The sequence below is a fragment of the Carettochelys insculpta genome, chromosome 18 (assembly GCF_033958435.1).
Source record: "Carettochelys insculpta isolate YL-2023 chromosome 18, ASM3395843v1, whole genome shotgun sequence".
Taxonomy (NCBI): domain Eukaryota; kingdom Metazoa; phylum Chordata; order Testudines; family Carettochelyidae; genus Carettochelys; species Carettochelys insculpta.
The window spans coordinates 1,153,155-1,167,403 of record NC_134154.1 but is presented as its reverse complement, the minus strand read 5'-3'; the positions used below and the strand labels follow the sequence as shown (position 1 = coordinate 1,167,403).

General features: G+C 41.0%; 1 protein-coding gene across 18 annotated transcripts in view; it reads left to right on the top strand.

Annotated features, from left to right (window-relative positions):
- The window catches only part of MTMR3 (myotubularin related protein 3), a 121,004-nt gene that overhangs the window by 48,614 nt on the left and 58,141 nt on the right, over nucleotides 1-14,249 (top strand). For all 18 annotated transcript variants that reach the window (XR_012648061.1, XR_012648059.1, XR_012648060.1 and 15 more), the window contains exons 2-6: nucleotides 911-992; nucleotides 4,664-4,728; nucleotides 5,341-5,421; nucleotides 6,166-6,255; nucleotides 12,353-12,469. Coding sequence is in view for 13 of the 18 variants with exons in the window: in XM_075013131.1 (XP_074869232.1) it covers nucleotides 5,419-5,421; nucleotides 6,166-6,255; nucleotides 12,353-12,469 (210 nt within the window). In the remaining 5 variants the exon portion in view is untranslated. The remainder of the gene's footprint in view (nucleotides 1-910; nucleotides 993-4,663; nucleotides 4,729-5,340; nucleotides 5,422-6,165; nucleotides 6,256-12,352; nucleotides 12,470-14,249) is intronic.

Genomic DNA, 14,249 nt, shown 5'->3' with positions numbered 1-14,249 from the left:
TATGGAAAATATTTCCTTTTTTTGTTCTTTCCTGTTGCAAACCACTAGCTAATTTAGACTGTGCCTACATAAGAAAATAGAGATTTTTAACTAGAATCTGAATGTGGGGTATATTTCCACTGATAAAATGTCATATTGACAGACTGTTACCTTTTGTAGAATGGTATTATTGTTTAATTTAGATTTTTTTTCTGGCTCATATGTTCCTGGCATGTCATTAAGTCAGCTTGCAAGTTACTGTAAAGAACAACACAAGTAGTTTGGTGGCTGCCTGGAAGTGGTATTCCATCTGTTTGGTTACTTGCATACTTTAGAAATGTCTGGTTTCAGACTGGAGTTTTAATTTTGGGGTTTTGGTATTCAATTTAGCATATAGTTTTTTTAATCTGATGTTATTTCAGTCATCAGATTAATCATTCAGAGATGATGAATGATGCTTGTGCATCCTAGGTGAGATCACTGTGTGGGAATGAGGGGGATTAGATTGTTCATCCTTATATAGGGGTTGGCATTGAAAGATATTTTTGAATAATATCTTCTACCACTTTCCTGTTGGGAAAAGCATTGAAAAACAATTGAGAAAAGCATATGGGCATCTTTTTTGACTCATTCCCTTCCAAGAGTCTGACTTTAGCTGGACTCCTTTGAGCTTCATGTATCTTGATGACCCTTTCTAACTGTGTTACTTTTGCCAATAAAAGTTGGTCCAGTAAAATATATTATCTCGCTCCCTTCCGGTATATTGAGGTCTGGCTAGTTTTGAGCTCTCGTGCAGTAGGTAGCAGTTGGTTTATTTGTTTTTTTTAAATGGGAATATTAGTGTGGTAACTCCAGTTTGTTGCAGTAATAACCTGTTTTGAAAAATGTTTTTTGATGGAAGATTTTAAAAATACAATCTTTGATTTTTCAGCTTTCGATGTGAAGTGTCAGAAAAAAAAACATTTGAAACTTGCAGGAACAAAGAAGACTCATTTGTTGCCTGTTACTGTTGGGTAAGTTTATGGCTCTTTATCTTGTTGTCTAGACAAGTGTTACCTCTGGTTTCCACAGTTATGATTGGATTGGTTAGTCTGTTCATGAAATAAAAGAAGCAAACTAACGTCACCGTCCTGAGACGCTGGGCAGGATCAACTGTTGTTTTTTTATTCTTTTATTGTATTGTGAAGGGTTGCTGGAAGGGGAAATTGAGAATTCAGGCTTCTCTCAAAAATAATCTCAAGCCACTCTGCTCTCAGGGAAAAAGAGATCTATTCTCTGTCCAACATTAGCCATCTCACCTGCCTGTTAGGCCATGTCTGTGCTACTGTTTATGTTGGCAAAATTTATGTCACTCATTGAAAAAAATACACCCCTATGTTAGGATGGTATCTGCCTGAGAGCTGAGCTCGGAGCCCTAATGTTGGAGCCACCTTATACTATCATCTGCAAGGACAATATGCATCTCTTCCAGCATCTGGCCTTCCTGCCAAGGGTGGTCTCCGGTTGCCACATGAATCACAACAGCTTTCTGCCAGTGTTTTACCCCAAACCATGCTCTAGTCCAAAGAACAGAGTCTCCATTCCCTTGACGTGTGTAGAGCACTGACCTTTTACATTGACAGAACAACGCCATTCAGGAAGTCATCCCAGTTGTTCATGGAGGTGGCAGACAGGATGGAGGACTAGGGCTGTATCATCTCAGTGCATCTTTGCATGCATAGTTTTCTGTATCCAAAAATGCTATGGGCTTGCAGGTATACCTTTGCCCCTGCTCATGTCACTTGGTACCAGGGCCTGGCTTCTTCCTCAGTTTCCCTCACCCAGATCCCCACCCAGGAAATTTGAAGGGCTGTGACCTGGTCTGTGACCTGGTCCTCAGTACATACCTTTGCTGTATACTACACAGTTATGCAGCAGTTTATAAATGACCCAGCCTTTGGACCTGCAGTGCTCCAATCAGTGAAGAGCTCTGACCACACCTCCTAGCCTTGGGCTTGTGAATTCAAATACCAGTTAAAACAGAGTTTACTGTAACTTTTTTCTGTAACTTCTGCATTGTTATTAACAGCTTTATCCTCTCCATATAGTAAAGATTGCTAGATTTCTGTTGTTTCTTTTCATTGTCCTTATCTCTGGCAGTTATGAATTTTCACTCATGTCTTTAGCTTTCTTTATCCACTTTCTACGCTTCTTAACTTCTAGTTTATGTTGGTTGCTATGTACTTCCCATTTTTTTATTTGCTATAAATTGCTTTTTCATTTCTAATTACTGCTTTCACATCACCACTGAAATAGGATGGGCCAAATTTGTCCTTTCTTGATCGTGGAATCATGTTTTATTTTTCCCCATATGATGAACTTTCATTAAAGAATTCACAATTTTCTGTCTGAATTATGTTATCACGTTCTGGGGTTTGGTCCAAACTGTTGAGGGGTTTTATCAACACCTGCCCTGTAATTTTTACTACTCACAAAGGTGGGCTGTTGTAGCTGATGTCTTTGGACCCTTACAGCCAAAAGCATGAGGTCACAATCCAATTGTCTTTTGTGTAGCTGCAAACTTCCAGCAACACTCCAGTCAGCTCTGGCTTCTGCCAGCCTTGGCAACCACTTGCAGGGCGACCCTACATATTTCCATCCCTAATTTTTCTCCAGAACTGTACTGTGCAGTTCTTTTCTGGACAGTTCAGACTTTAGTAGTCTGTTGCTCCTGCACAAATGTCTCTTCAGTTGGTTGTTTGCTTCTTTAATGAGATTTATTAAACAATTTAGTTTTACAACACTGGTTTAGTTTTCATTAAAAATAAAACATTTACTGAACTATGAACAGAGAGATTTTAAGTGAGTACAGGTGTAAGTAATGAGTCAGAAACGTTTATAAGAAAAATAAAGTGCTTTCTAGTAGCTAAATCTTGACAAACTAGACGTTGTTCAAGGTAAAAATCTTACCACATGTTCCCAGCAATATAGCTGACCAGATTGTCAAGTCATGATCTGCCCTCAAACTCTAAAGGACTTGTCCCCTTGTCATCGTAGATAAAAGAGAAAGAGAGAGAAAGAGAGAGATGATAAATAGACTGGCATGGTTTTGTCCCTAACTTTTATAGTCCTGTCCCATTTTGAAGCGTGTTCTTCTTAGGATTACCCCTCAAAGCATAGTTTAATTAACAGTTACAATGGCTGCGTGGAGTCTGGGACTGGATCTACACTTGCTGCGGAAGATCGAACGCTTAGGTTCAGTCTTCAAGGGTGCTGTTTTGCCATGTGCAAAACGGCACATTCTAGGGTCAGTGTTGAGCAAGAACTCCCTGTGAGCCACAAGGATTAAGGAATGGCAACGGGAGGAGTGCATCTGTTGGCATTCTGCAGTGGGGACAGGGACGAATATCAACATCTGCAAAATTCATTTTTGGTAAGCTATTGGCATACCTAAAATTGCAGAGTAGCTGTCGATATTCAAGGTAAGCGTAGACCCAGCCTAGAGTTAAGGGCTACGTTTACATGGGCAACTTCTGTCGACAGAGAAACTTCAGCAGTACTTCTGTCAACAGATTGCGTCTACACATAAAAGAGGCTCGAAAGAGCAATCTCGTCTGTCGACAGAGCAGCCAGACTGCCCTGCCCTCTCTCGAGGGAACAGCTGACTGGAAGCTTGGCAAACAAGGCTGCCTGGGGAACCGGAAGCCCTCTCTGTTGACAGAAGTGTCTATATGAGCACTCTGTCAACAAAATACTGTTGACAGAGGCATTATACCTGATGGAGGAGAGGCATAATGCCTTGGGCTGAACAGCTGGGTTGTGTCAACAAAGTTTTGACAGAGTGCTTTAACCATGTAGATGCTCTGCAGGTTTTGTCGACAAAAGACTAGTATTGTCAACAGAAGCTGCCCATGTAGACGTCACCAAGGTGTCCCCATCCTCTTTCTTTTCCCCATATATGCTGAAATGCAGATTTGCTCTTGCAGTCTCAAAGACCCTCTTTACTATTTATATAACAAAACAGCCGTCATGTCACACTTTAAAGACTAACAAAATAATTTGTTAGGTGCTGCTTGACTGCATTTGTGTTTTCTTAGGATACAGATTAACCCGGCTACCTCTCTGTTACTATTATTTATATGTAAATTGAGATAAACATTCCTTCATTTAGGATAGACCTACTTAACTACCTGTGCCTAACCAGGGCTACATGGGTTTGAACATTTGCCACCACATCGTACAGGAGGATTCATAGCTTTCCATATATTGTTACAACATATGTCTCACCATGAAGTTATTGACCAGTGAGTTATTAATTTTCAGATGATACTTCACAAGGCATGATTTATATAAAAAGTAGTATAAAAGTGCGTATGATGTGAATACAGGGTGCACTCAGTCACACGTATATTACTGGTTAGGTTTGTTCTCTGCTTGCCCATATTGAATATAATGAGGTCATGATTACTGGTCTAAATGAATGACTTTGTGTGACTTGTGTATTAGAAAATTATCATCATCATAGGTGACCCATAGAGTCAAAGATGTCCTCTAGCATAGATTTATATGTAGGTCCCGAGAGGACTCAAGAGTCCAACCCCAGAACCACAGATTTGTCTGCAGTAGGTGCAGATATTTTCTGGAGGGTCAGCTGCCTGTTGTGAGAAAGTTATTTATTTTTCCTTTCTTTTCTCTCTCTGTTCAGCTGTGAGGGCAAGGTGCTTTTCCTTGAGTGGTCCACTGCCTGATGGAAGATGTGGCGCCAGTGAGGTCAGTTGGTTGCTTTTTCCTAATGGAGATGATTTAGGAATGTTCTCAGGGCAGCCTGGAAAGCCATATGTTTAACTTAAACGATATAGACAGATTAGTCTAATCGTTATATTCTAACTGTTATTCTACTGGCAGTCTGTTCACTGATGATTACTGAGAATGCATTGAAGCAGCCAGGAATATTTCATAATGACATTAGGGATGTTAACCAATTAAGGACAGGGAGGCCTCCCCAGTGTGCTACACCCCCTTCTCCTCCTCCCTCATCCCATCTGCAGCAGATGGGGGCCCAGTGGAGCTGGAGCAATGCCTTGTCCACACTGGGTGGGAGGCTGCTCCAGCCCCTGCCGGTTAACTGGAACTGGTAAGCCTCATCCATTTAGAAGGAGTCTTAGTGGTTAACCATTTAACCTATAACATCCCTAAATGACAAGTGTTTGTAAGGTAAATTATGTTATATTGACTTCATCTGTTCATTGATGTATAATTAGGATTTTCTTCTAGCTAGGATCTTGGTCTTTAAAATTAACTTGTATTTAAAATAATTTGTTTCTCAACAGAAGATAAAATGAATTTGTCTTCATATTTGCACTTTGCCATTTTGTTTTCTAGCTTTTACTATTACAGAAGGAAGACCTTCAAAGTATTGTGAGCAAAGAAGAGGATTTCTCCTCCTAGCTGGGGCCTGTCATGGTAAGCATAAGAGTTTTGTCAGGACTCACCAAAAAAAGGCAAATGAAGGACAAGAATGGTAAGACAGTGGGTACTGTGTGATAGTAAGAAATACTGTTTTCTGTACCAGTTAGACATGTTTATGCAGGCTGCTCCTTGAACTGAAAAGATAGGTTTTGATGCCTTTTTATTTATCTTTGAACCATTTGTGTTTTAACTTTCTGATTATAGTCTGTATTATTCCATGTGTACCATCTGCCAGTAGAATGGAATATAAACTAAGGCATTATTCTGCCATCCAAATTCAGATTAATTAGCCATATATTGTTTATGACATTTAAGACAGATTTATTGTAAGGTTGTTTGAACTTCTTTTGCTCATTGAATTTTATTGATATACTGTGTAGAGCGGATCTGTTTTATTGTGCAGGAAAAATACAGATGTATATAGTATAAGGAGTGAGTTCATTTCCTAATAATTGCATTGAAAATTGAAAGGGAATACTTTGCTTTATCTTTTTGTGTGTAACAGAAGAAAGAGTTTCCATATCTATGTTTTACATGGTAAATGCACGAGCTACTAGTAAGGTAAAATTGTAACTGTTATGTCACTTCTGTTAGTCAATGGTAATTAAATTTTCTTAATCACTTGTCAAGCCTAAACCTTTCATTGATTACTGGGAACTCTTCATGTCTTGTGTCAAAGGAGAAGTCTGCTGTGAATGGGTAACAGTGTTGACATTAACTGTAAAGTTTTGTTTCTAGGATGAAGAGACTCAGCATAGCCTTGAATGCATACAGGCTAATCAGATCTTTCCCAGAAAGCAGCTGATCCGAGAAGATGAGAATCTGCAGGTACTGTACTAAAAGATGAGCAGATCTGTTGCTGCTCAGACTAATCAAGATCGCAAAGTACTTAGCTGAACTAGTTGAATTGACCTCTGGCATAGAAATTTCATCCAGAGTTCCATACAGTGATAGACAAAATAACAGGTTAAGAAAAAATACAAATTTTCTTTTGAAACATATCACTCTGCCAGACAGAGAGCATGTAGTTGCGGCATCCAAAGGGTTTCCACAGAATTTCTGAAAATTAAACACGGTGCTCACTAAGCTTTTTTAGAAACTATTCAATGGCTTAGAAATTTTAATTTCTCGTCTTCTACCCAAATCTAGTAAAGGTTTTATTTCACACTAAGAAATGCCTGAATTATTTGTTTATCTATTTGTGTTATTGGTAAGACAAAAAGTCTTACAATGCATAAAATGTATTTTAAAATTTTTATTAACTCCAAAATGTTGTAGGGAGCTTTCATCACGTGGGTTTTAAACTGATTTAGGTAACCTGGTGGTGACCCCTATGTAGACCTCTTATGTCAGTTTAAGTGTGGTTTATGTTAATTTAACTTAAGCCTACGTATAATATCTTTACTGTAAACTGATACAAATCGGGCTTGTATCAGTTTAAAAGGATTCACACAGCCTTTTGCCCTGGCTTAACTAAATAGATTTGAAATTCATAGATTCCAAGGTCAGAAGGGACCATTGTAATAATCTATTGTGACCTACTGTATGATAGGCCATAGAGCTTTCCAAAAATATCTCCTAGAGTAGAGCTTTGAGGAAAATATCCTAATTTGATTTAAAAATTGTCAGCAATGGTGAATCCACCATGTCCCTTGGTAATTTTTTACCAGGGGTTAATCGCTCTCACTGTCAAATATTTTTGCCTTATTTTCTGTCTGAATTTTACTGGCTTCAGCTTCTAGCCATTAGATGGTATTATATTTTTCTCTGCTAGGCTGAAAAGCCCATTATTAAATATTTGTTCCTCATGTATGTACTTGCTGCCTGCAATCAGCTCCCTCGGTAAACTTCTCTTTGTTAAGATAAATTGATTGAGTGCCTTGAGTCTTATCACTATAACGCAGGTTTTCTAATTCTTTAATCATTCTTGTGACTCTTCTCTGAACCCTCTGCATTTTATCAACATCCTTCTTGAATTATGGATACCAGAACTGGACACAGTATTCCAGCAGCAGTTGCACCAGTGCCAAATATAGAGGTAAAATAACCTCTCCTACTTGAGATGCCTCAATTTATGCATCTGAGGATTGCATTTGCTGTTTTGGCCACAGTGGCACACTAGAATCTCATGTTCAGCTGATTATCCACCACAGCCTCCAAAACAGCACCTTTAGTTAAACCAGTGGAACTTTGTTTTGGAAGCGCTTAAGTATACTTTTCACCAAGGCTAGATAAGAGGAGCAAGAGCACATGATTTACAAGATCACAGTGGAAAGGGCAGGTGCTTAATTTTTTTAAATGGAAGCACAGTATTTGAAGACTCTCAAGAAGTTCTGAAACCACAGGATTTGTCAATTTTTGTCATGCTTCCAATTTTCTAGTGTGCTTGCAAAAAAAGTTCCTTTTGTGGGGGTGGGAGAAGGAGGGTGGATGTTGAAAGAGCTTAATGTGTGTTTGAATGAGAAAAATTTATGCCAAAATTGGAAATTTTAGTTCATTTAATTTTAATAATTTGTAAACAAATAAACCTAATGCTTTCCAGCCTCTGAAAAGTGACCATAAAAAAGAAATTGGGGTTGTCCCATGTACTGTCTCAATGATTTGGTAGCATATGTGTTTGTCATGACCCATGGGACTTGAGTCCAGGCCTGCAAGGTTCTTGGAGCATTCATCTTTCAGCCCTCCATCCAGCTAGCCACAGCTGACATAAAATCCAGCCCCAGTGTGAGGCTCTGCCTTTAAATACTGATTGGCAGAGTCCCAAAATGTCTGATTAGCCAAATAGCTTTACTTAAACTAGCAGCAAGAGCAAGAAGCTGTCTGAACAGCTGGGCTTTGCTATGGACTGGGCTTCCAGCCCCATTCTCCTGTCCCTGTCCCCAGCTTGATTTCCTGGCATTCTGACTGAGCATGATTCCTGGCATCTGAGTTGTGGTTTTCATTCTCCAAGTTTATCTGCTGCCTTTGATGTCTTGACCTGGTCCGACTCGTGTTCCTGTCTGGTTGGTCACATCTCCGGTTTCTCTCCCAGTATGATGGCCCAGCTAATTCTTGACTCCTGTTTTGTGACTGTGGACTTCGTTTCTGACAACTAGGTCTGACCATCCATTACACATTTGTAACAAAGTGTGCCTATTTTACAAGTTATAAGATATTCTTCATCAAGTGATTGTCTATATTTATTTCTTTTCTGGTGCACCTGTGCCCCATGCACTCAAAAGCAGAATTTTTTTCAATAGCAGTGTCCATTCTTGTTACTTTCCCCCCCAAGATGCTGGTGACAGAGACTTCTTCTTTTGAATAGGGAGCTTATTTAGTTCAGCATCAGACCCAATGTCTTTGGTCCCACAAGAAGTGAATCTCTTCATAAAATTGCTGGATCTGTGAGCTGTTTGCATAGCTGCATAGAGTTCCTTTCACTGTACGGGAATCACTGTACAAATACTGAAGGACAATGCTACAGCAAACATTATCTCTCTGCTAAGAAGCAGTCCTTTGGGAATGGCACATCACCCATCAAGTCACACTGGTGTCCCTTCACAGGTGATCAGCTTATGAAATAATACACAGGCAAGCATTTTATAGATCAGGAACTCCATGCTACAAGACATCTGCAGATGGACACACCCAAGGGTAGAACTGTTTGCCACGGACCAGAACAGGAAGAGTCACATATTCTGCTCCAGGGTGGGGAAACCAGCTTAGCTTCTCTGTTTGATACTTTCCTCTTGTCTTGGGCATCAGTACTCATGGATGCCTACCCTGCCATAACAGTGATACTGGTGTTCTGAGAAAGCCCTACCAGGATGCTGCTCTGATGAGGATGACAAGTCTTGTCCAGGCAATATTGGTTCATAGATCTGATGAGCTGGTCAACACAGCCCTTCAGTTGAAATCCAACCCATACACAGACTTCAGTGCCTGAGCTCCACCCTGATCCTGGACTTTTACACTTCTGTTTTTAGTGCTGTTGCATGAATCTGAGTTTGTAAACTTGGGCCTGAGACTTATTGCTATGGGTTTTAAAAGATGGTATAGGCATACCCTTAGTGGCTATAACTTCAGCCAGAAGAGCAGGGAGCGTTCCAGTCCCTCATAGGGTCACCACATAGAGCATTCCATTAGAAAAAAGGTGACTTTGAACGTCACCCCAAGTTCTGCCCAAAGTTGTCTCAGATTTGCACCTGAATCAAGTCGTCCACCTGACATTTTTCTTTCCCTGTCCTCATGCTAATCAGAGGAAAGCTAACCTGCACCCCTTTGATATTGTCAGGACTCTCTCCTGGCAGCAAGTTCATTCGGGACTTCTAGACTCCTGCTGACCTTTGGTGACAGGAGGAAGGGTGAGCGTATATTCCCACAAAGACAGTTGAAATAGGTTCTGTTCTATATTGGAAATTGCTATATGTCAGCCTGTTTGGATTCACTTACGTAGCTTATTCCATCAGAGCTCAAACAGCTCCACTAGGAGGCATTCCAGTATCTGTGATCTGTTGAATGGCTGCCTGGAATTCAAGTCACATTTTCTTTCCACGCTACGCCTGGGTAGAGAGCTCCAGCTCTGATGTCTGCTTTGGCCAAGCTGTCTTAAGTCATTGTTTCCTTAGATTCATCCCTGAGCAGAATGAATTTTGTTATATGTACCAATAGGAAGGTGAAGTGTCACACATAACAAAATTCATGTGATAGGGCTGGGCCAAGTGGTTCTGTGTGGGAGGAGGCTCATGCCTGGATCAGAGTGTTGGGGTGCAGGGATGTGAGGGCTCTGGCTGGGGTGTAGGCTTTGGGGTAGGGCTGTGGATGAGAAATTCAGGAATGGGACAGAAGCTGGCATGCAAGAGTCTGAAAGTGGTCTAGGAGGCTGGGCTGTGGTGAGGTTGGAAGGCCTACAGCAGGGGAGCTGCAGGCTTGGGTTCCCTAGTCTGCAGTGGTAGATCTGGGTCCAGGCCACATTAGGGTGACTCTGGAGCATGGAAGGGGGCCACCTGGGCTGCCCAGGCTGTGGCAGGAGGCTCTAGAGCAGGCCAGTTCAGTTGCGAAGGAGGGCTCTGGGTTGAGCTGCCTAGCCCATGGTTGTGTTTGGTCTGGAGGACAGGCACTGGCTTCAGACCATCCCTCCTCTAGCCATGGCAGGCTGGAGGATAGGCTAAGTTGGGGGTGAAATGGCTCTCTTCCCTCATTCCACTCGTGTACAAGGTGCTTCTCAAAATAAGCAGGGATCAGGCCTGAGTCATTCTCATAACTCCAGCCTGAGCCCACCACTAGTGGTACACCTCCCTTGTGGGTGTGTCGATGGAGACCACATTTTTACTCCTGCTCTTTTCAGACCATCTCTTACAAGACCAAGGTAGACATCATCATCTGAAGCTTGAATCGCTTCTTGTCACAGCCTGGAAGCTCCGTAGCTGAACCCATTGGCACTTTCACATGTTGACCAGGTTGGGAAGGTCATCCTAAGCAGTAGAAAATTCTCCACAAGAGCCACTTACCTCAACAAGTTGGAAAGATTTTCTGTCTGATTGGTGCATCAAGGCTTTGTCTCTTATACAAGTCCCAGCACTTGCCATTCTGGACTATCTGTTTCACCTTAAACAACACGGTCTGACAGTCACTTCTGTTAGGGTCCACTTAGCTGCCAGAGGATATCTGAGCTGAGATCCCTAATGTTAGAGCCCCCTTATATGGTTTTCTATAAGAACAAGGTTCAGCTTCGACCCCATCCAGCCTTTCTCTCCCAAGGTAGTCTTGCATTTCCACATGAACCAGAACTTCTGTCTCCTGGTCTTTTATACTAAGTTGCACTCCAGTGCTAGGGAACAGAATCTCCATTCCACATGTTCATATGGCTCTAGTGTTCTACATAGAACTAAACTGCTCAGGATGTCTTTCCAATTGTTCATAGTGCTGGCTGACATTGTGAAAGGAGCCTATTTCCTCACAGAGTATCTCATTACAGAGTGTATTCTGTATTTAGGAATGCTACAGCCTGGTAGGAGTGTTGCCATTGCCATCCCTGGCACATTCCACCAGGGCGCAAGCCTCATCTTCGGCATTCCTGGCCCAGATTTCCAAGCTGCAAGTCTGCAGGGTGGCGACCTTGAGTCAGGACTCTTGAGTCACTTGATGGGAATGCACATGAACAAGCAGTCAGAGAAGAAAAAATGGTTGTTCACCTCTTCTTAACTGTTTTTCTTCAAAATGTATTGTTATATCCATGCTAATACCCACCCCTCTACCGTGCTGTCGGAGTAGCAGGCAAGAAGGAACTGGGGCTGAGTAGGTCGGTGGGGCACTATATTGGACACCATGACAGTGCCATTCCTGGAGGCACACAGGCCAACCCTATGGCTCGCTGCTAGGGGAAGAAGATCTTCCAGATACTGTGCATGTGCGTGCACATACACTTGCTTGGAATGGACATGAACAATAGAGCTCAAAGAACAACAATTACAAAAGGCGGGTAACCGTTTTGTGTGTGTGTGTGTGTGTGACCTAATGTAAACAGGCATGACTTTGAATATACATGGGGAGCAGTTTTGTTGAGTGTTATTTTATAATGTCTCTTTTCAGAGCAGTATCACATTTAAAAATGTTATATAGTTCTTCCGTAACTCAAATGTCTCAAGGGATTTTGCTCAAACTTCCAGAAATATTTCACCTTTCGTCTTAGACCAAGCATGAATGTTTTTCAGCCCAGAAGACAAACATTATGAATTATGTGTATATTAAAGCCTGGCTAGACTGGACATACACACAGAACCATAATTGGCTTTCCCTGCCAGTTGTAACAACTTCATGCATACCAAGCAGTGTTTCAGGGCCCTTTAGAGTGAGTGTGTAACCAGCTGTGTGGACGTTCATTTATAAGCAGGTGCACATTTGTAGCACGTTGTCTGAAGGTCTTCTTTCTTCTTCTGTTTTGAAGGTCCCCTTCCTTGAACTTCACGGTGAGAGCACAGAGTATGTAGGACGAGCAGAAGATGCCATCATTGCACTTTCTAACTATAGACTGCACATCAAATTCAAGGAATCTGTTGTGAATGTAAGTTTCATTTGTACTACTGCTGTGATTCAGATTTCAGAATGGATTCCGATACTGTTCACTCAGCTTTTGTGTTACCAACTTCCCACTCCTGAGTATACCTAGTCTATTGGATGCTTAGCTTTTTTGGGGCAGGTGGTGTTTGCCACTTTATTGTTTGTATACTGCCTAGAACAGCAATTGGTCTTTAGACACCATTATGAGAACCAGTATTAATGCGATGAGTCTGTCATGTAAATGATGGGTTCTGTGATTTTTTTGAGACCTCAGTCACTGCTGGAAATTTTACCCCGCGTGGCAGGGCTTGAGCTTCAGCTCTGGATGTCAGAGACTGGGCTTGAGCTCCACCAGACTTGGGCTTCTGCTTTAGCCCCAGGTTTCGGTATTGATGCATTACTGTGCATATTTCTGAGATTTATAGTTCCTTTTCTACATCCTGTCTGTGACTTAATAAAAAAAAATCTTAGCCTTAGCCGTAATTAATACTGATATGGGAATTCAGATTGAAGGGTTTTATGAACCTGCTTTAGGTTACCTGAAGGGGATAAAAAGGTGTTAGGATGGTCAGAGCACTTTCTCTACAGAGGCAAATTCATGTTTAAGTACTAAGAGAAGAAGCGTAATTTTCAGAGGTGCTGCACACTCAGCAGTGTCTATGGACATCAGTAGAAATGTGGATGCTCAACATCTTTTCAAATCCTATTTACAAGCCTCACTTTAGCAACACATTTTTGGAATCTTCTGTGTGTCCAAGTTCTAACAATATGAAATGAAATTTACATAGCTTTTATCATAGAATCATAGATTCATAGGGTTGGAAGAGACCTCCAAGGGTCATAGAGTGCAAACCCAGCAGTCTTTTAAGTCAGTAAATTTAATGCTGTCAAAGAGCATTGGCCTTGTAAACACAGGATTGTGAGTTCAGTCCTTGAGGGGACCTGTCAAGATTCTGGGTCAGGTTAGGTTAAAAAAAATCTGTCAGGGATGGTGATAGGTCCTGTGGTGAGTGCAGGGGACTGGACTCAATGACCTCTCAAGGTCCCTTCCAGTTCTAGGAGATATATATATATGTATGTCTGTATAAATAAACTGTGTAGTCTAACAGGTGGACATATCAGCCATTAATTGTATAGAAATACCTGGTATTTGGCACACACTGCAGAAGCGCACTAGTGATAAAACAAAACAAGCAAAATAAGTCCAAGTATCAGAATGCTTAATTTATGAACTGCCTCCCTAGGCGTTTCCTGAGGATTGCTTGGCAGGAGCTAATATGATTGACTGCGGCCAGCTAATCATTAATCTTCAAGAAATGTCCATTAGTGAGCTGATTGTTAAACAGCCTAAGTAGTAAAACATTTTTTTAGTTTTGACAAAAATAAAGAAATTCAAACATGAGTTTAACAGTTGTCCTCCTCAGTTAGTTGTAGTATATATGACAAAGTAGTCTGGGACATGTGTTGTATTTTTGGACACATAACTGGTTTGGTTTTTGATGGTATGTTAGATTTATTTTAGGATGACATGTCAGTTTTAACTTTAACTGTTTCTTTTACCAGTTTGTGCCAGAGCCAATGATGGTACCTAATTTTCTTTTTATCATTTTCATTTACCAGTATTCTAATACTGAAGCTTCCTGCAAATATGTATTATACTAAGTAGATTATAATAGCTCTGATTATGTACATATGATTTGTGGATTTTTAAAAACTACTTCAAAGACATAATTATTATCGGTCGTGTAATTTTTTTTTTTTTTTTAGTTCATGGATAGTGGACA